Source organism: Populus nigra, chromosome 1 (genome assembly GCF_951802175.1).
Source record: "Populus nigra chromosome 1, ddPopNigr1.1, whole genome shotgun sequence".
Classification (NCBI taxonomy): Eukaryota; Viridiplantae; Streptophyta; class Magnoliopsida; order Malpighiales; family Salicaceae; genus Populus; species Populus nigra.
The window spans coordinates 50,350,304-50,372,217 of NC_084852.1; the positions used below are offsets into that span (position 1 = coordinate 50,350,304).

Consider the following 21,914-nt stretch of genomic DNA (forward strand, 5'->3'; position numbering starts at 1 on the left):
CTCCATTGTATGGATTTTTTTAGCAGCCTACCAGAGGCACAACAAAGGACAGAAAGACTAGTATGAACAAAAAGAAAAGTGGGCATAATTTACCCTTGGCAATATGGAACGAGTACGACAAATAAGGATCATCGTAGAAGCGAGCTCACATGCTAATAATAATTACTACACTTGCTAGTAGAATTAATGCAATGTTCTCAAGTCTTGATCATAATAGTATTATGATTCTGGTGGCAACCCCTTGTATTCTTTTACTATATTTTGTAATCAAAACACTCGGAGAGAGATTGTTTCCAGACCCTCAACTTCCACCAGGAAGTCTAGGATGGCCTCTCCTTGGTGAGACTTTACAGTTCTTGCCAACACGTCGCTCACCAAATCCTGGGAGATTTGTAAGCGATAGAATGAAGAAATACAATCCTCAGGTTTTCAAGACTTCACTGTTTGGAGAAACAGTGGCTGTGTTTTGTGGACCAGCTGGGAACAAGTTCTTGTTCAGCAATGAGAACAAGCTGGTCAATGTTTGGTGGCCAACTTCAGTGAAGAAGCTGATGAAGTTAAGTTTGGCTAATGTAGTTGGTGATGAGGCTCAGAGGCTGAGGAAGATATTCATGACCTCCGTTGATCGAGATGCACTCAAGAGCTACATAGACAGGATGGATTTGGTCGCACAAAACCATATTAGGACACACTGGGAAGGTATAACGTCTGCTTGTTTTTCTTATCTTGGTAAATAAACTCTGTTTTCCCAATAAATTGTTACTGTTCAATTTAATTGCAGAAATTAATTGCTTGCTGATAATATGCAGGGGAAAGATACGATGATGACATAAAGTGTGTGTATGTGAATTTCCTACCCTCTATATATAATCCACTAATTCTCTGTTAGTTATGACCCTGTATGAATGAATGAATTCCTTTAATTCCTTAACCAAATTATAATGCTGGCTATGATATATATATATATAACACTAATTCTGTATGACACTAATTCTTATGACCATAAAGGCAAAGAGCAGGTGAAAGTCCATCCAACTGCCATGTTATACACATTTGAGCTGTCTTGTCCCCTATTTGCAAGCATCGATGATCCTATACACATTTCCAAGCTTGCACACCATTTTGACATCTTTCGCAAAGGAGTGATTCATTTTCCTATCTATATACCTGGCACAACATTTTACCGTGCTTCCAAATCTGGTGATGCACTCAAGGAAGAGATTCGGTTGGTTGCTAGACAAAGAAGAGCAGCTCTGGACAAGAAAATGGAGTCCCACAGAAAAGATCTTCTGTCACATTTGCTTGTGACTGCAGATGAAAGCGGAAAGTTACTATCCGAGTCCGAGATTGTTGACAACATGCTGATGTTGCTCACTGTTAGTCATGAGAGTATGACGCGGGACAACAAGCAAAAGAATTAAAGCCGGAAAAAAAAAGAAGCTTAAAGGAAGAAGAGGAGAAGAAGAAAGCCAAAGAAAAGAAGAGAGGAGAGTAGGGAGATGCAAAATCTGCAAATTTTCATTAATCATCAATTATCCCTTATATTTAGAAAAGTAGGGTATTTATACTAAAACCCTAACTAGAATAAGCAATTGGGCTTATGACCCATTAAATAAAATATCCAACAATAATTAAATCCAACCCAATAAATAAAACCAAATTCATAAACCTTAACTAAAAGTCCATATGAATTAAGCCCAAAAACATAAGCTAAAGCCCAATTTCTCAATGGTTTGAGTTATCCTCCATCGTCTATAATTATACGCGCGCGTAACCAATATTTCCGGTTCGATGTCCCCATCAATTCTCCTGGGGTTGGAAGAACTCGACCCCGTCGAGTATAGGTCAAGGCAGCTCCGATAATGCTCGCAAAGATAAGGATCAAGTTGTTATGATGTCTCTCTGAAAATCCAAGTACAGTCTGAATCTGGTCGTCGAGCCCATATACTAGGATTTGCTGAAGTTCATCATCCCTGGTAAAAACAACTTGTGCATTCAAAGTAGCATTAATATGTTCCTTTTGTGCCAAATATATGGATAATGAGGTAGGGGTATCAAAAAGAGCATCAAGCATAGGTTGTATTTTATAAAGAATGAGGTCCTTCATGTTAAAAGTAGAGCTAATATCAAAGTTTAATGGCAATTTAATGGCATAATTATTTGATTAAATCATTTGCAACACTTTGAACGGTCTAGCACTACTTACTTGCAATTTATGATCAATTTTCAAAGGACACCGTTCATGTCTAATATGTATCATGAAATAATCTCCAACATTAAGTGCATCATGATACTTAAGTAAATCAGCTTGAAATTTGTATTGTTCATTACTTGCTTGAATTTGTTTCATGATCTCAATATGCAAATTATGAACCCTACATGGTAACGACTCAACTGACTTAGACATCCTATCGTGAGGAGATATGGGAAGGTGTTCTATAGGTTTCTCGGGTTTGTAATTATGAACACTAAGTGATTGAGGGTGTGTAGATATGGTATGGATACAATCAAGTAAACTAGGATTATCTTCATCTTCCTCATCACGTGCATGTGGTAAGGGGTCAAGAAGCTCAACATGTTGCTCTAAACTTATTATGTGCTGGACATCAAGCATGTGGGATGAGGAATCGGGTAGTTTAGGAGGACTAATATCATGAGACTCTTCTAAAACCATACTCATCTCTATAGGCAATTCCACTGAAGAGTTCCCTAAAACTTCCTCTACCATTAAAGCAGACATATCATACTCTTTCTTAACTTCATTCTCAAGCTCATGTGGACCCATTGTGTTGGGTCCGTATTCTTGCACTTCCTCGTCATCTAGGTCACTAAAATCCTCAAGATTAGGCTCATACACTTCAACACTACAATATTCATCTTTGCCTATATCCTTATGTTTTTTGATGACTAAGGGTTTAGAGGCGCAATCTAAAGAGATATGACCAAAACCTAAACAATTAGTACACTTAACCTTTGAACTCACTTTAGACACTTCATTGACAACTCGTTTGCCCTTATCTTTCTTACAAAGTTGGGCGCTACTATGATTAGGTATGTGGGGTGGAGCACCTAACAAAGAATCACGACTTCTGAATTGGGACCTAGTAGGGATACTATAAGAGTCCTGACGATTCTTCCACTGATTCTTTGGGACCAACTCGTAGTCTTTAACTAAGGTATAAGCCTGGTCAAGGGTAGATACACCTTGAAATACAATTTCTCTTCTAAGATCATCATCTAAGCCTCTACAAAATCTACGCAAAGTCATGGCTTCATTCTCTTTTATGGCACATCTAATCATGTAATCGTTAAACTGCGTCATATACTCATTGATAGATTTATTCCCTTGTCTTAGATTGTTCCATTGGTCTAAGAGTTTATTCCTATAAGACTGGGGTAGGTACTTCTCCGTGAAGTTTTTGTTTCATTTTGATCCAATCAGTTATAGGAGGTTTATCTCTCATCTCTAAACAATCCTCAACATCTCTCCAATAAATTTTGGCTTCATCAATGAGCTTCATCTTAGCAAATCTAACTTTCCTATCATCAGACAATTTATGTCACTCAAAGAATCTATCCATATCACGAATCCACATATCAAATATCCAAGGGTCATGACGACCATCAAAAGCGGGGGCTTCTATTTTGTTAGGACTCAAGACTCGCTCATCAAAGTCATCGTGTTTAGAGTAACCTAAATGATAGTCATATTGGTGGCGCTCAGAGTGAACTTGTCCATAATGATTATTCTTGTGATATTTATTGGTCTTTGAATGCCTTATTCGAAAACTCTCTTGAGGCTCCATCCTTCTAAACATGTTGATCACCTAAGTTTGCAGTTCCCTTTAAATGGTCGTTAAGGGTATCACTAAAGTTTGAGTCTACAGTAAGTGTAAACTTAAGCTTGGACACTAAATGATCATGACATAAATGCATGCAACACTAACTTATAAGGAATTGAGATCACACATGATTCTTGCATGTAAAATCACAATATAAAAATAAAGCTAATTTTTTTTTTTTGTGAAGATTAATCAAGAACAGATTATACCAGGAAAATTATAAGCACGCAATGCTAGACCTTTAAAGTGTAAATGATTAATCAAATAATGGTCACAATTTTTTTTTCTTTTTTTACTAACTTCAACAGGCTCAACAACTAGTTGCTAAATATCAAAGAAGAAAATGGTTAAGCAAGAGTGAACAGATAAAAATGCAAGGTGCGATTTTTTTGTTTTAGGCACAAAAGTAATATTAACTACAACTTTGACTACCAAGTGCAATACCGAAAGTAAAATCAACAAATCAAAAAGTAAAGTAATTGACTGACTTGACTGCTTTGGAGGAGTATGCTGGAATTTGATGTTGATGATGTGGCGAAGACAATGACATGGCAGACATGTGGCAGCAATGGGCAGACAAGGACATGGCAGCTGATATGACAGAAACTGATGATGTGGCAGCTGGTGGAGTAGCCCTTGACTGGTGTGGCGATGACATGTCGGATGACGTGGCTCTAGGAGGTTGACATGGCAGATGACATGGCAGGGTTAATTATATTCTCAGCTGGGGTTTTTTTTTTCTTCTTTCTTTCTTGCTTCCCTAGCTTCTGTGACCCGTTGCCGCTACTGTCGTCGATGGTGCACGAAGCGGGGCTTCGTGATTCTGCTTGGAGCCGGCGGTGTGAGGGAAGAGGCGGCGGTGTCTGTGGTGTCGTTGTTGGAGGTGAGGGCACTGTGGATGGTGGCGTTGCGACTGGTGCTGCTGCTAGGACTGCGGCTGATGGCGCTGATGGGTTGTAACAATAATTTGGAACCGAAGACACAGAGCTGATGTGGTTGCGGCGCTGCGGGGCTTACTGGTGGTGCGAGGTGGTGGCTGGATGGCAGACGTGGAGAGCGGCCTGCTGTAGGGGTGATGTGATCTGTCGCCGTGGATGTTGTAGATAGCTGTCGTGGGTTTCTGTGGTTGTTGTTGGGGACGCCCGATCTGCCCTCTGACGAAGGTGGCGTGCTGTGCGGCGGCGGCTTGTTGGTGGAGAAGATGAACAGTGTAGATCTTTTTTTTTCAGAACAGTAGGATTTTTCTTTTCTTTTTTTTTCAGAACAGTAGGTTTTTTTTTTGGATCAAACTGGATCTAGGGTTTAGCATAGACATGTGGATCGTTTAATTGTAAGAACAATTAAAACCCTGGCTCTGATACCAAATTTGACGCGGGACAACAAGCAAAAGAATTAAAGCCGGAAAAGAAAGAAGCTTAGAGGAAGAAGAGGAGAAGAAGAAAGCCAAAGAAAATAAGAGAGGAGAGTAGGGAGATGCAAAATCTGCAAATTTTCATTAATCATCAATTATCCCTTACATTTAGAAAAGTAGGGTATTTATACTAAAACCCTAACTAGAATAAGCAATTGGGCTTATGGCCCATTAAATAAAATATCCAACAATAATTAAATCCAACCCAACAAATAAAACCAAATTCATAAACCTTAACTAAAAGTCCATATGAATTAAGCTCAAAAATATAAGCTAAAGCCCAATTTCTCAATGGTTTGGATTATCCTCCATCGTCTATAATTATACGCGCGCGTAACCAATATTTCCGGTTCGATGTCCCCATCGGAGTACCACATCAGCCATGACATGTGTAATGAAGTATCTTGCAGAATTGCCTGAAGTGTACGAAATGGTTTTGAGAGGTTAGTTAGTCTGTCTTGGCTATGGTCTTTTTGCAGCAAATTGTACAACATGGTTGCGACAACTTACAAACAACAGAATATTTCTCTTGTTTCCACATGATATTGCCGGCGCCCTCCCCCATTCCTGACTCGGGTTTTTTTAATTGACTGTGGTTAACAGAGCAGCTTGATATTGCCAAGTCTAAAGAAGCAGGAGAGTTGTTGAAATGGGAGGACATTCAGAAAATGAAATACTCATGGAGAGTGGTCTCTGAAGTTCTGAGGATGATACCGCCTGTCAGTGGTAGTTTCAGACAGGCAATAGTTGATTTCACCTATGCGGGTTATACAATCCCAAAAGGATGGAAGGTAGGCACCATCACTAGTTTTATGCAGCAATTGAACAAATTATCCAAGTTTGGCTCAGATTATTTAGATCATAAAACTGATATTTTGATCTGCGTGCACTAGCTATACTGGAGTCCTAACACAACAACTAAAGACCCAGCTCACTTCCCAAATGCAGAAGACTTCGATCCTTCCAGGTATGAAGGAGCAGGACCTGCCCCATATACCCATGTTCCATTTGGAGGGGGACCAAGGATGTGCTTAGGGTATGAATATGTAAGACCAAACATACTTGTGTTCCTGCATAACATCGTGAAGAGATTCAAATGGGATTTACTGATTCCTGATGAGAAAGTTCCATATAATCCCATGCCTGCACCATCCCATGGTCTTCCAATTCGTATTCAGCCGCACCAATCCTTGGCCTAAGATGTTCACTTTCATTGCAAGGAAAACTTCAAACAGTACAATATTGCCAATTATTTTGGCGGCTAAACAGTATTACTTTCTCGGATTCAATAATAAAAGGTGAGAGGATAAGGCGAAGAAGCAGATGTGGATCTCCTTTAGTTTCTTTATTAATTACCAATTAACATATTGATTTCTCAACAAAAAAAAATAAAAAAAATGGATGTGTCTTAATTAAATCCGAGGGGATCGATCGATCACATGGGAGAATCAGAAAAACCACAGATACTTCGGAAATAAATAGACTATCACTTTTGTGTCTGTACGTATTACATTTGTTTTCTGATGATGGCCGACGTCTATAAAGAAAGAAATATATTGACATGGCCTATGACGCCAGCACCAATACTCCAAGAAGTTGGCGTGATATACAGTTAAAAACAGTATATATATTGAGTTCAAAATCAAGTGAGTGTAATATCGGGATCAAATTAATTAAGCAGTAGTGCTAGCTAGGAATTAGAAAAGCAATTTGCAATGTTCTCAGCTCTTGATGATCATCCAATTCTTCTTGGAACCTGCAGGCCTCTTGCTTCTGTCACTTTATCTTGTAATCAAAATACTCAAAGAAAGATTGTTTCCTAATCCTCATCCAGTTCGACTTCAGCCGCACCGATCCTCGGCTATGGCCTTTTATACATTGCGTGCGTGTAGTACTGTTTACATGCTCGCAGGTTTCAATTTACCAAGATTTTCATACATATTTTAGTGTACATTTCCGGCCTTTCCTGTTTTAATTAATGTGATGCTTCGAAGAACAAAGAGAAAGAATAATTAGGAAAAGACAGCAAAGCCCTTGAAGGCTTATAATTAGGTGTAAATGTATGAAGGATATTAAGGTAATTGAATAAAAACATGATGAGTATAGGTAAGAGGTTAAATAAATAAACCTGACGAACGAGAGAGAGAGAGAGAGAGAGAGAGAGAGGTTTATGCTTTAATGTGTGTAATTATGGTTTTTAGCCTTGATTTCTCGGTTTTGTTAAGGTTTAGGGTTTGAATTTGTATTTCTAAAAATTAATTGATGAATTAAATGTATGTGATGAATTAGTTGATTATAATATGATGGGTTGAAGTGTAACATGTAATTTGATATGAGTTTATTGATTTGTTATGAGTTTTTAAGATTTTGGGTTAATTTGAAAATCTGTCATTGTTAAGACTGGTGATTGGGAATCTGAAATCTCAATCAACCGGTTTTTCTGAACTGGTTGGCCTGCTAGATTTCGGTACACCGGTTGGTGTGTTGTATTTTGGTAGACCGGTTGGCATATTCGATCGAATGGTTTGTCTTGGATAGTTTCGATTGACCAGTTGGATTGAACCAGTAAACCGGTTGACCTGACAATGAGGTTAGATAATTCCTTTTGGCTCAATCAATTTAGTTTATGTTTGAGATCGATCGGGTGGACCGATTCCAGCTTGTAATTACGTTTTATTCCTAAACGTATATGGTTATGAGTTAGACCCTAAATTAAATGTATCAAACAGATTTTACATTCCTTTTGAGTCATTTTTTAGCATGTCTTCTTTTATATTTAGATAATCTTAATATTCTACTTACGAGATACTAGTAGGATTCCCTTTAATATCTGCTTTTGAAATCTTTCACTTTTAAGTTAGATGAGTGCATAACTTTTCATATGCTAGATATTAGTATAAATACTTGAATTGTTAATATGGAATTGATCGTGCTTCTTGGTAATTCTTATATTGTTATTTATTCATTGTTTATGATTAAACATGATCACTTATTGAAACTGAATATTTGATATGAACTATTATGTATTTATGAATTGATAGCTCCTCATTTGATTGATGTTATGAGTTGAGCCTTGAGATATGAGTCCGTCTGTTTGATTATGATATGAACATATGGTATGCTAGTCAGAATACTCATGCTAATAGGATAATGTTAGTCTTTGTGTACATTATATCTGAAACTCTAGCCGGTCGAGGGAGTCACAAACCTGTGTTTTAATCATCCTACAGTACAGAGACTTGTGCTCATTTTATTTTGATTTTCTAACAAGCTTTACCTTATGATATTCTCGTTGTAGCTTATTTGAGAAACTTTACTATAAGAACCCAAAGTCATATTTGTATATGTATTTCATATTTTTGTATTAGCTCGTGCATGTTTATTGAATGTTATCTACTTATTGAGTTGTTGAACTCATCATCTCGTTATTTTTTTTTCCAGGATTATAGCTTGTTAGCAGGTCTTTTTTGTTGGACTCTCAAAGCTTGCTCTTTTGTTGTAATTAACATTATTTGGTTATGTCTAGTTAATGCTTCACAATTATAGAAGTTTATATTAACTCTTGTATAAAGATAATCAAATTATATTATAAAGTTAATTTTGTTATTAGTATTGCGTTGAACTCTGATTGAGTTATTAAAGAATAAGTTCTTATATAAGTTTGAGTTCGTATAGGTATGGAATCCTGAGTAGGGAAACCTTGTCTATATGCTAGTCATGGATCCAGAAATCGGTTCATGACAATTAAAGTTAACATCGCATCTTCAAGGAATTATTTGGTTCGACTTCAACTACTTGTATTCATTTCTTATAATTTTGGCTCAAACCAGCCCTACCATAAGCGAGAAGATAACCAGGTTTTTTTTATGTAAGACTTCTTCTTCTTCTTTTTTAATTAAAATACATTAAAATTTAAATCTAAATTAACAATAGGGCAAGCATGTTCACTTTTTTCTTTATAAAAAAAATAAAGAAGTATTGGTCAAAATAGAAATAGTTTATAAACAAATTGTTGAATGCAAATAATTCTCGGACAAGATTGAAGATTTAATTAGATTTGTTGTTGACTAAAATCAAGTTTTCATATAACTAAGTGAAATAAATACATATATATGGCTATATAAACTTAGGGATGTTTGACTTAACATAATAATTGATAGAAAACACATGCAGTTTCACTCTAACTAAATTTTTGATCTAATTCGAATCCCAAATTTTGATCAAGGATATTAATTACAGTGCATAACTACTCATTTCTACTTTAATAGTTTTGGAGGTCGGAAATTATTACTTTACCCTTGGTATAATATATATATATATATATATATATATACACACACACACACACACTTACAAAAAACGATGTGTCCAAAATTTGAGGGAATCACAAGGGGGTATCTTTTATTAAACGACGCATGTGTTTGAAAATGCTTTTGATGTGATTTTTAACAAATTTCTTTGTTTTGTAGCTTTTAAATTAAATTAAATGTAAGGATCATATGAAAACAAATCTATATTTTCTTTTTTTTATAAAAACAGACAAATACAGATGTTTTTGTTTTTTTTTTTTGTTTTAAAAAAAAAGAGTTAGTAAACTCATTACAACCAGTTTTTTTAAATGTTTGAGCTGATTAATTGGCTTGTGTCGCCGGCGCAAGTTAATTAATGTATGAGCTGATTAATTAAGCTCCCACTTGCAATGACTGAATTATACATTATGAACACAAGTTTCAGTAAAGGATTAAGGATCATCGCAGAAACTAGCAAGCTAGCTCACATACGTACTAATAATAATTACTACACTTGCTAGTACATTAATTAATGCAATGTTTTCAAGTCCGGATCATGATAATATTATGATTCTGGTTGCAACCCCTTGTCTTCTCCTACTAAAGCTACAAAAAAATAATCATGAAACAAAGTAGTTTCATAATCATTAGGTGGTTTGGCCAGTCCTGGGTTCATATAAGTTAAGTTCACGTACAATTACCATCTTTAAGTTTTGAATCCTTGAAGCAAATTCATGACTATTTCTTGTTGAATCCAAATAGAGATTTAATGACGTTGATGGCATTCTCATTGATAAATGATTCATCAAACCTTTTCATAAGAGGTTTGAATTCCACATATGTCCTTAAATGCGTTAAAAAATAATATAAATCATATCCTGAAACCTTATCTAATAGCTTAAGTTTTTGGATTGAGATGGTTATTTGACATGGTATCAGAGCCTTGATGACCAAGCGGTTACGAGTTCGAATCTCATCATCCCCATTTATTTGATAAAAAATTAAGCATAAGGTAATATGGGTTTATGTAAGTTTCAAGCCCAAAGAGCTTTCATTTGAGGGGGTGTGTTAGAGAATAATATAAATCATATCCTGGAACCTTACCTAATAGCTTAAGCTTTTGGGTTGAGATGGTTCTTTGACATGGTATCAGAGCCTTAATGACCAAGCGGTCACGAGTTCGAATCTCACCATCTCTATTTATTTGATAAAAATTAAGCACAACGTAAAGTGAGCCTGTGTAAGTTTCAAGCCCAAAGAGCTTTTATTTGAGGGGATATGTTAGAGAATAATATAAATTATATCCTGGATCCTTACCTAATAGCTTAAGCTTTTGGGTTAAGATGGTTCTTTGATAAAAATTTTCAGGTCAGGATCTGCCGTGATTCTCTGTTAACATTTCCAAAAACTTCAGATAGCCTGTCCTTTATAATAAATCATATGCTGTATAAAGCCACCATAGTGATTTCTGAGATTTTGGTTGATTCCCTTAAAGTCTTCAAATACTGCTTCAAATACTGCTTCCAATGCATCTTCAAGTGCAGATAGCCCAGCTTGTAACTGTTAAAAGTTGAGGAAGTAAATGATGCAGTGATACCAAAAAAGCATGAAAAAACAAGAGAAAGGGACACTGTTTCAAGATAGCAAAGAGATTACCTGATTAAGTTTCAAATAACGACAAGCAACATAGTAACCTGCCACTGAAGCTTCAGTGAGGTCTGGTTTTGATCCCAATACAGACTCGAACTTCTCCAGTGCTTCCTCATATTTGGCATTTCTTCATCAATTAACCAAGGAAAAACAAAATAAATTAAGGAAAACTATTAGTGAGTAGAATTTGTTACGACTCGCAGTTTAAGTATATTACTAGTCTAATAAATCTATGCAACTATTGAAATCAGTTCATCCATGCTAGACCTGGCTATTTCAAATATGAAATGAAACTTGAGAAATGAGAAGAACAAGATGAATTTCCAGCAATTACTTGTATAATTTCAGCCCTTCACGAAGATTCTTTTCTCTTTATTCTTTCTGCTCCTTTTTTCTTAAGTAATTTTGTATCTAAAAAGACCGATTACAAGTAAGAGATGCTATGTTGCTTGCAGTAAAACTTTCCCAATATAGAGAAACAAAGAGTTTTCTCTTTGGATTTATAGTTCCTCACTTGGATTCCTCTCACCCTGTTACTAATGACACCAGAGTTCCTCTCAGATCTGATAATTTACTTTTTCCGTCATTTCACCAGTATAATTCATATTCCCTGAAGAGTGAAGACAATAAAGAACAAACTTTGACATTTATAAGTAATGAAACACATTCCTTGTATATCACTATGTGCAAGTTTTCATTAATGGGAGTTTTTTAAGAGTAAGTGTGTGTCTGTGTCTGTGTCTGTGTTCATCAAGGAAGGAATGATAATGAACTGGTTACCGTATCTCTTTTTGCACTTTCTTGAGTAATGGGCCAATTCTTTGGCGGATGGTGTACATTGTCCTTCCATATTCAGAAGCTGGCCAAATCTATGTCCCAAACACAGCACTGCACCAGGTTTAGAACTCCAAAATCAACCTAACTTCTCGTCAATCAATTGTAGTAAAACTTTTTTGAGATTAGAAAAGGGGTTTCAAAATTATTCAATACTAATTTCAGTTATTTATATATAAAGCAAATTTGTATCCACCAATTGCAGCTCAAGCTCAAGTTCTTAGACTTAATAATTTAATTTTAAAAAGAAGAAAAGAAAGAAAATAGAACCTGGTGGCAATTACTTTATCACCAACTCTGAACTTGCCAGTCTTATCAGCTGATCCACCAGGAGCAATAGCATCAATGTAAGTAGCACCATCTCTACCCTTTGCAAACTTCAGCCCTTACGATTGCTCTATTTCCACCTCATATTCTTCGAACTTTTCTTTTCCTTCTCCTTCATTTTCATTACTCTCTGCAGGTTTTGATGTCTGAGACTCAGTTTCCGATGCTTTAAGGGTTGAATTTGATGGTTTTAGCAAAAGGGTATAGCTGAAAGTTGTTGAAGTGCTGGAAAATGAGTAGTTCTAGGATAAAAAGTGAGTGTTCTGAGAAAAAAGAAGTGGGATTTGCTTGGCTTGGACAGTAGTTGTTGGTCATGGTGGTGAAGAGTAGAGAGAAGGATATCTGCTTGAAGCTAAAGACATGGCTTTTGCTTTTTCATCAGCTCCTCAGAATGTAGGGCAATGAAAATGTGAGAAGCGTGGCTTTCCATTAGGTGAGAGAGAGAGAGAGAGAGAGAGAGAGAGAGAGAGATTGGCCTCAAAGAAGGAGAGAGGCTTGGATTACAGGTGCATCACTAGTGGGGTTCCTACTGTTCTGGTCCAATGACTTTGTGCCACGTGTCATGTGTGGGATGCAAACTGAGTCTTTTAAGGACACGTGGCATACCCACATTCTTGATTATGGGGCACTTGACATATCAAATATGGGAATCTTTTTAATTTTCCAGCCAAGTATACGAGGAGGGGCATATGCCTTCTTAAAATTCCACTGTACGCAGTACCAATGGCGGAATGCCTGGATCCTAAACTTCTTGTTCTTGACTTCTTGTAGGCTAATGGGGCCAACCAATACAGCCAGAACATGAAGGTATAAATTTACAGTGTCTGTCTTTCATGTCAGTGGGGGGTATATGGGCATGACAGTCAGTAGTACATAAGTCAACTTGTTTGATCCAAGTCATGACAAAACCACAGATTTGTCTTCACTGCTTGGCATCAAAATGCATGCTCTGCTCTTCCATTCTATAATCGGTACAAAGATGAATGATCCTGCATTAATCACATGACGTCTTCTCCAATATCCTTCACTACTCCATGTTCTTCCAATTTCACCCAACATCTGTTTCAGCATCCCTGCTAGCTGTAAATGGAGCGGCTGAAATCTCCATATACGTACACTGCTGTAATCGGATTGCATGAATAAAGCTTCATTACAAGAACACGACTATCGCAGTAATACAATTTGGAGGAGAAGCCAAGGGAGGGAGTAATATGTAAGTTTTAAAATTATTATTAATAGCTGTGTTGATTTCTTAGCACAGAAGAGAAAAGATAAGTCATTTCGCAAAGCATTGCAGATTGAGCAACATGAACGGCATTATTACTTCATGAATTAATGTTGGGAATCAAACAGAAAAGGAAACAGAACGCCCTGACACTGGCCATTGTCAAGGAGGGCAGGGTGAAGAATGCAGCATTTAAGGTTATAACGATGCCACCAAACCGATCTGGGTGTTGTATTATTTGTTTGGAGACAATAAATTGACTTCACAGCACAGAAGAGAGAAATGGCGTTGGTTTTCACAAAGCATTGCAGATTTTGAGCAGCAAGAACGGCATTATTACTTCACATATATCTAGACAATCAACAAGATTACATCGTCAAAAAGACAAACACGGGAATGGCAAACTTGGGAACTTATATATTTATATGACAAATCAAAGCCCTAATCTTGGCAATCTATGGACACGAAATGTACACCACAAAAATGCAAGTCAGGCATGGAAATCAGGTAGCTTCCAAATCTCTTCCAACCTGCAATCATCCGCCAAGCATCGACTCTTGAGCTTCCGTCCAAAAAAACCATATTACAGTTAACCCCCATAAGCTCAAAGAACTCTACACCTTCACATTTCTTTTATTTCCAGGCAAAAGGAAAAAAAAAATTGATCTACAAACACGTGGATCCCGTGTCATGTGAAATTTTCTTTTATAATGATTAAAAAAAAAACCCTCAAACAATTCACCTTTCATCTGTTCAGATGAGCTATGAATGCATCTTTGACTGTTTTCTCATTATGTCAAAGCATCGAAATCTTGAAACCAAATTTACAGGAACTTCACAATTGGACATAAAGTCTGCACAGCCAAAAAAAAAACTAAATAAAAAAGGGTAAGCAGAAAATAGGCAATGTCCAGGAGAAAAGTTCTATGAGATCTTACTTGCAGATTACTTTTTCAAAATATTACTAGATAGGACTTTCTTCCCATAAGGACTAGTTTGAAGAGTAGGAACATGGGGTCGTATAGCCTCCACCAAAGCAGCATGAAGAGCTCCCTACTCAACAAGTTAAAGAAGGATCCAATCAAATGACAATACAAATGCATCAGTTTCATTTTAAACAACAACTGCTGTTTTTTCCCTCATACAACAGATATCAGAAAATAAGACCATCTCCAAAGGACACTCCAGGAAAGACCAAAATGAACAATCCAAAAGTAAATGATACTTGAAAATCTTTCCTTAAGGGGAGAACCGTCCACCACATGATTTTAATGAAACCAAAATGTTTATTAAAAATCAAAAAACAAACCTTTGATTGTTGCAAAGCTGCCTGGATAACATAATTACCAAAAGGATCTTGCATGACTTGATCCAAGCGAGAATTATTTATCAGCTCTCGAATGATACGAGTGCGGCGCACCTCACCTGCATATTTTAGGCATTTCTCGACCACATTGCTGCTATATTTCTGAACAGACAAGTCTCCATAACTACCCTCCAACTGATCAAGAATATCAGTTGCTGCCCATGGAAGACGAAGCTCAAAGACAAATTGCACAACATAGTTACTGCAACATCAAAAATTAGATTTCAATGTTCAAGTGTTGTAAATCCAAGCATGCTCAGAACTAGTGAGTCATTCATCTCCAAGCAGATATGGGAGCAACAATTCTTAAGAACAGCAACCAGACATGTGGAGTATGTAAAGCATGAAAAAATAAAAAACAACAAAATTTGGGATTGTTAGAACAGGTTTTGAGTAATTATTTTGATGAGAATCGTGAGGAGACTGCAAAACCTTTGTTCTCTCCACCAATAAATTTCACAGAACCACAAGGTCCTCTATCAAACAAACCTAATACTTAGTAATAGTAAACATTAGTCACTTCTTGAATCTGACCCTAGCATAAATACCATTTAATGCTTAGTAATAGTCTGCATTCTTCACTTTTTGATTGTTTTGATGAGAATAATGATGAGATTGTGCAAATACTTGTTCTTTCCACCAATAAATTTCAGTGTCCTCTAACAGACAAAGCTAATACTTAGTGAGTCCACTTTATATTCACTTTTTTATGAACCTCGAAAATAAATTGAAAAAAAAAAAAAGCAGTTCTGGATAAAACAGAAGTTCAGCATTACATGTCACTGCTCATATCCTAGTTCAGGTAAGCTGAACAAAGTGACATTATTTTGGCGCACAACTCTTTCTTAATATCTACTTTAATCATGTGTGAAATGTGCAGCCACATTCTTCCATGGAATAGTGCAAAATAAGAAAAAGTCACCACACCTTCGTGATATACAGGCTTGGGAACAAAGCACGGAATAAAAAGCTCAAGGAAAAGAGAAAAATACAGTACCCGAATGGATCTTGCGAAAGGATCAGAGCATTTGATGTGATCTCAGAGACTAAACATCGTCTTTGCTCTCCCTTAGATTGGCTTAGGCATTTTTGAAGTACACAACAGCCATGACGGTCAGTTGCAAGTTCAACACAATTAGCAGTTGTAGCTTCAAAAAGGAACTGCAAAAGAAATCATCACCACTGTTTCATGTAGTGCCAAAATCTGCTTCATTCTGTATGTCATATCAGATTTATAGCTAAAATAGGCATCATTTTCTGCATCTGTATGGAAGAGTTAAACAAATGTTGGAAGGCAACAATTTTTCTCAAGCCGTGCCAATGCTCCTACAATTTAAAACATTCTGCTTGATTTGATATGGAATGCTGGAAAAAAAAAAGATGATAGAAGAAATTCTGAAGCTGAGAAAAATTGACATTGCCCATTCCACTTGAAGCAAAATGAGTTAATCTCTGAAACATCTAATATGAATTGATTCGTTATTTGGAAAACGGATTGCAAATGAGAACTTGATAAATGTTCCATTTCTTTTTTCTTTGTTCTTTTTTCTTTTTCCTTTTTTCAGAAAAAACTGGGGTTTGCATTCTTGATCCTAGTAATAATCAGGTTAGTCATTTTAATGACACCAAAACTAGCCTGAAGACAGCCTCTAAGTTTCCATTACACTAGTTACACAAATGTCAAAATTTTATAATGAGTACACTGCAATAAAACCATTGCCTGGTTCAACAAAATACATGACATGGAAAAAAAGATAATCAAATATATGCAAATATGCTAGTAAAAGTAGAGTGCAGTTTTTTTTCTGTTGATAAAGGCAGTTGCTGCAGTTCAGTAGTAGAGAACAGCATGCAAAATGAGTACTTCTGTGAGAAAATAGGAAACAACTGGATCTGAATACACAAAGACAGAAAAAAGAAGAGTTGTGAAAAGTTAAAAAGATCAACTATAAGGGCAGTGGGACAGTGAAGATCCATTACTCTACTGGGGATGTGATCCAAGTCATGTTCTTCACTTAAAATAACATGTATCAACAAGTTTAACCTCTCTTTTTTTCGTTTCAAATGCTTTGCAGAACAAGATTTAAAGTAAGGACCAAAGTCAAGCTTGCTTCTTCATACAGGTGTTTAAAGGGTTTTGGAAAATAAAGCAAGGAGGATGGATAGATTACCTGAATTTAAAAAAAAAAAAAAAAAAAAAACACTTCCAAATGCCAAAGTAATTCAGACCAAAAGAAAGATGTGTCCCTTACCTCACTGTATTCAGGCATCAAATACTGCAAGCAGCGCTGGGCTACATGGTTACCATTCATATTTTTTATCAGAGTCACTATACATGGCTTCAATGCAGAGACAACCATGGAAAACTGCTCTGGAGTCTTAAGGGTTTCGATTACCTTTTGAACAGCTCGAGTCCTGTGTTCAAGAGAGCCGTTCCGAAAATAATTAAAGCATGAAAGGTGAATGCTTTGAGTCTTTGAATGCACAAGAAAAATAAACACACACATATAGAGACAGAGAGCAAACCCATGCATATCACATGAAATCCGAACAAGCTCCCCAGCTTTCCTAGTGATAGTACGTAGTATTTGCATTCTCTGATCCTCATTGCATACTTCAAGCAACTTCTGAACAAGGTAATTCCCAAAAGGGTCTGTCATTAGCTCGACGATGTGATCAATAATCTCAAGAAAAATCTTTTCGACATCTTGTGGGGTCCCCTCAGAAAATGTTCTTTGCAAGAAGCGACAGCCATGCTGATCCTTTGCCATAAGATATATTCTACCAGTCACTTCATCTACTGAGTTATACTTCGGAGGCTGAGCCCTCAGATTAGTACTCTTTAGGACTGTAAAATCAGGGGACAAATTCCATGAGCTCAAAGGATCTAACTGAAAGCACCCAGCAGTAGGAGTAGATAAGCTATGGAAAAGGTGAGCATTTGATAGAAGTTTCCCATTATGGTTGAGATGGGCAAGTGATTCATTGCCCCCAACGGAGCCAAACTTCAAAGCTTTCAGTGTGTTCAGTCCTTGTGACCTTGTCAGAATCTTTTCAGGAAAACTCTGTTTTCCTACTTTGTCTAAAACGCGTATACCATTCTGTGATTGGTTCAAACCCCTTGTGACAGCATAGTTACTCCAAAATGTTTCTTGATTAGATTGTTGAAGTTGGTGGGAGAATGGAACCTCCAAATAAGGTTGCCTCACATTCCGACTCATCAGCTTGGTTTCAACATTTCCATTTGCTGAAGTAGGATTCTGAGCTTCCAACCTTTGATTCCGGAGTTGCTGCAGATATAAGCATTGCTGATGCATCCTGTAGCATTGTTCTTCTTCAATATTCCTCCAGTTGATGTGAGACCGGTTTAGCTGTTGTGAATGCATGTAAGGAAGTGATGACTGAACATCAGTGAAGTATTGTTGATGATCAGACATTAAAGGAAAATCCATGCCTTGGACACCCACATTGGAAAGCAATTGAAAACCTTGCATGCCATGAGTTGGTGGCAAAGCTGTGGAGAATTTTTTGATTGGATGAGGCTGACAAAAATCAGTTGGCACCTTCTTCTGTTCTCGGGCATCAAATTTTATGAAATTTGGCTGTTCATGGCAAACTTTCACAGCATTAAACTTGTCAAAACCAGAAGGTAAATTATTTGGTGATTGGTACGGAGGGGCAGCCATCGTTGATGAATCTGTATTGGAGAGTGAACTATTCATGGTGTTTGTATATACAGAAGGGTTGGGTAAGGATTTATAATTTGCCAAAGGACTCCCACTATTAAAACTCAATTCTGCAAATGCTAACGTTAGGGATTGGTCATCTGGCAAATTTGCTTCCTCTGACTGAGCATTCGTGGTAGGAGATTGTTGAGTTTTATTTGCTAAAATTTGTCTGTCATCCAAACTCCCATTGCTTTCAAGTTTCTCAATAAAAGGCCCCTTGAAGGAATTCACAGAAATGGGTGCCCAGCTACCATTTAGAGGTGCACTTTTAGGTCCAGCATCAGCAGAATGCTGATTTCCAGAAGTAGCATTCGGTATCTCTCCAAGAAGCTTCTCAAATTCATCAAACTCTAGTTCAGTTCTTTGATCTTCCATTCTATAAATTGCAATGTGCTAAAAAACTCCTTTCTAGCAATGTCTATGAGACAATGTAGATTCACAAACAAGCTCTTCACTGCAGTGAATTTCTGAAACACAAAATACCGCCAATTAGGAAAACAATATTGGTAAAAGAAATGACAAAAACTAAATTTGCCAAGAGCAATCATCGCTTCATTTCTCACTATGAGCTATCACCACCACAATCTTTGCCATCATAAATAGATTTAAACAAGAAGAAAAAATCAAATAACAAGAAGAGGTGGACTCATCTCATCCGTCAAGACCAAGGGATTCTACACTATAAGATCAATCGAGAACAAAACCCCAGTTAAGATAGAGAGGGACCCCAAAAATGACTCCAGAACCATGATCACCATGATCAAACCATTAAAAAGACCACTGTTTTTCCTCGGTTTCTACGTCCAAACAGAAAAGGACACAAAGCACAGAGACCTCATTGCTTTACACGATTCCGACAACCACGGTTCAATCAGGTTCATCAAAAGAGCCAAAACCCAGATGATCAAAACCATGATCATCATCAAAAACCAAAAAAAGATTTAATTTTGAGAACAAAAATAAATCAGACAGACAAAACAAAGGAAACCCAGCTCAAACGATTTAACAACAATGTAGAAGAAAAACAGGGGTACAAGAGTGATAACAGAGACATAACATACCAGTGACAGACGATGATAGTAAGCGAAGAAGAAGGCATTGGAGGGGGACAAAGCAACAAACTTTATAAGAGATGATCGGTTCTTTTTGGTTAATTAGTGAGAATTGTGTAGAAAGAATACAAAGAGAGTGCAAGTCTTTGTAGGTAAGGTAAGGGAGAGGCGGCGTGCAGAAGGAGGAGAGTTTTTGCAATTAAGTGTGAGAGATAGAATGGTCATGGCATTGCCAAGATTAATAAGTTTAGAATAGAATCACAACAAAAAGAGAGAGAGAGAGAGAGAGAGAGAGAGAAAGGAAAAAAGAAAAGGCACCAATCACACCCACCATCTCCAAATACCATAACCACCCATCTATCTATCAATCATCCATGCATGGAATGCAATGCAATGCAATGCAATGCAATCCAATGCTGCTTGCTTATATATTTATTTTTATTTTATTTTATTTTACCTTGCTTGTTGGGTTGAGAACACGCTTGCTCCTGCTGCAAAACTCGTGTTTAAGAAGATTATTTTAATGTATATATATAATGATTAAGAAGAATTAAAATACTTTTATTTTTGAATCACTTATAATAATAGTAAAGAATATTGTTTAACTTTCCACACAACTTTTTTGCTGCTTCCAAGAAATTGAACTTTTCGTGTTTGGTTGGTTTATTGCTTGGTGAGTAGTAAGTAATTCAAAGGGAATTTCATCATCCAAATAAACTAGTCGAATTAATGCTGTTTCCAAGCAAGACTTGTGTCTTTCTTGCAGGGCACTCACTGCAGGCTTCCAAGCTTGCCCCGCTATAATTCCTTGTTAATAAATAATAATAATAATAATAATAATAATAATAATAATAAAGTGCTGCTGCTGCTGCTGGTGGTGCTTTTGGGAATTTTGGTAATTGACAAAGAATTTTTTTATTAAAAAAAAAAAGAATAAACCTAGATTTTGATCACTGCGATCAAGGAAAGGCAGGAGAAGAAAAAGGGCAAAAGGATAAAAACTTTAGATGTTGGACTGCACCATTCAATATACATATATTCCATACATACGTGGATCATGATTCAGACTCCTCCCAAAATAATAATAATTAGAAATATGAACCTTAAACAAGAATCTACCGTGGAGTGAGTAAATAATTTTGTAATAAAATAATAATAAAAAAAAGAGGATTTGCTCTTGTGAATGCAATGGAGTAATATGAAAAATAAATAATTCCTTAAGAAAAACAGGGAAGGGATATTAGTACTTGCAGCAGGGCTCTAAACTATGACTATGACTATGGCTTCGCTATGCACACGCATGCCCTCTATACACATCCATGGATGGAGACCACGACCACGACCACGACCACGACGACAAAAATAAATAAATATATACCGAAATAATAATAATAATAATGAAGAAGGTAGTAAATAAGGGGTGAATAAATAATATAATATAAAACAATGAAACCACCGTAGGAGCTGCGGGGAGTTCGGATCCATTATTAACTGTCATAACAGAATTTATTATTACTCCTGCTCCTTGCATATATTGCATCTTTCACATTATTTATAATGTTTCTTCTTGTCAATTATATTATAAAATTCAGATTAACCTTAACTTCTTGAGCTGTGTTTTAGCCACCCGATTAAACTTATTTTGAATCGACCTGTCCAACTATCAAGTCGAATTTTTTATCCAACATTAAGATATTTCAACATATGGAATATATATATATATATATATAACAGTTCTTTGAGATAAGGGTCTTTTCTTTACCACAGGCAAAGTGGATGCTCATAACCATGCCTTGGTTTCATTGTTGTTGGAGCCCTGCCTTGACACCCTGCTGTTAGCAACCAAACATTGGTCCAGCAGCACGAGAGGACTCCTTGGGACATCATGTCCTCCGCAAAGGCAAGAGAAAGCTCTCAGCACCTGTCTTTACCCTCCTCCTCTGGGGCATGCCCATCTAGATCATAGTGGCAGATGGCTCTCCTTCTATAGCCCACCTACTCTAAATCTAATTAATGGCTCTGTATTATTATGATCGCCACCATCAAGTCATTTGGTGCATAACTTTACTACCTCCACAATTCACGAGAATGGAGCCGAAAGAATCCAGGTATTTATAGGCACTACAACGAACTAAGACCAACCACCATTTATGGTGATATCAACAGCCCATCAGATTTGGCAATCGGGGA

The 21,914-nt window shown here is 36.7% G+C and overlaps 2 protein-coding genes and 1 pseudogene across 5 annotated transcripts; 1 reads left to right on the forward strand and 2 right to left on the reverse strand.

Moving 5' to 3' along the window:
- Positions 1-221: 221 nt before the first annotated feature.
- On the forward strand, positions 222-6,559 carry LOC133680964 (beta-amyrin 28-monooxygenase-like). Its single transcript, XM_062104035.1, has 5 exons — positions 222-699; positions 1,009-1,396; positions 5,623-5,696; positions 5,857-6,044; positions 6,147-6,559. The coding sequence occupies exons 1-5, from the start codon at positions 222-224 to the stop codon at positions 6,450-6,452; spliced, it is 1,434 nt and encodes a 477-aa protein (XP_061960019.1). The 3' UTR covers positions 6,453-6,559.
- A 4,160-nt stretch (positions 6,560-10,719) lies between these two features.
- On the reverse strand, positions 10,720-13,394 carry LOC133702742 (protein MET1, chloroplastic-like; annotated as a pseudogene).
- Positions 13,395-13,890: 496 nt separating this feature from the next.
- LOC133689993 (pumilio homolog 12-like) lies at positions 13,891-19,994 on the reverse strand. Of its 4 annotated transcripts, none has more exons than XR_009841377.1 (8): positions 19,734-19,994; positions 17,450-19,139; positions 17,197-17,359; positions 15,942-16,105; positions 14,888-15,146; positions 14,517-14,631; positions 14,321-14,432; positions 13,891-14,108 (listed from the first exon to the last, which is right to left on the reverse strand). XR_009841377.1 is itself a non-coding variant. In XM_062110125.1 (7 exons), the coding sequence occupies exons 2-6, from the start codon at positions 19,045-19,047 to the stop codon at positions 14,524-14,526; spliced, it is 2,292 nt and encodes a 763-aa protein (XP_061966109.1). In that variant the 5' UTR covers positions 19,048-19,139; positions 19,734-19,994; the 3' UTR covers positions 13,891-14,432; positions 14,517-14,523. The 4 variants fall into 4 exon arrangements, 2 of the variants coding, with proteins under 2 accessions (XP_061966109.1, XP_061966125.1); XR_009841375.1 differs by having other exon boundaries at positions 13,891-14,140; XM_062110125.1 differs by having other exon boundaries at positions 13,891-14,432.
- Positions 19,995-21,914: the final 1,920 nt, after the last annotated feature.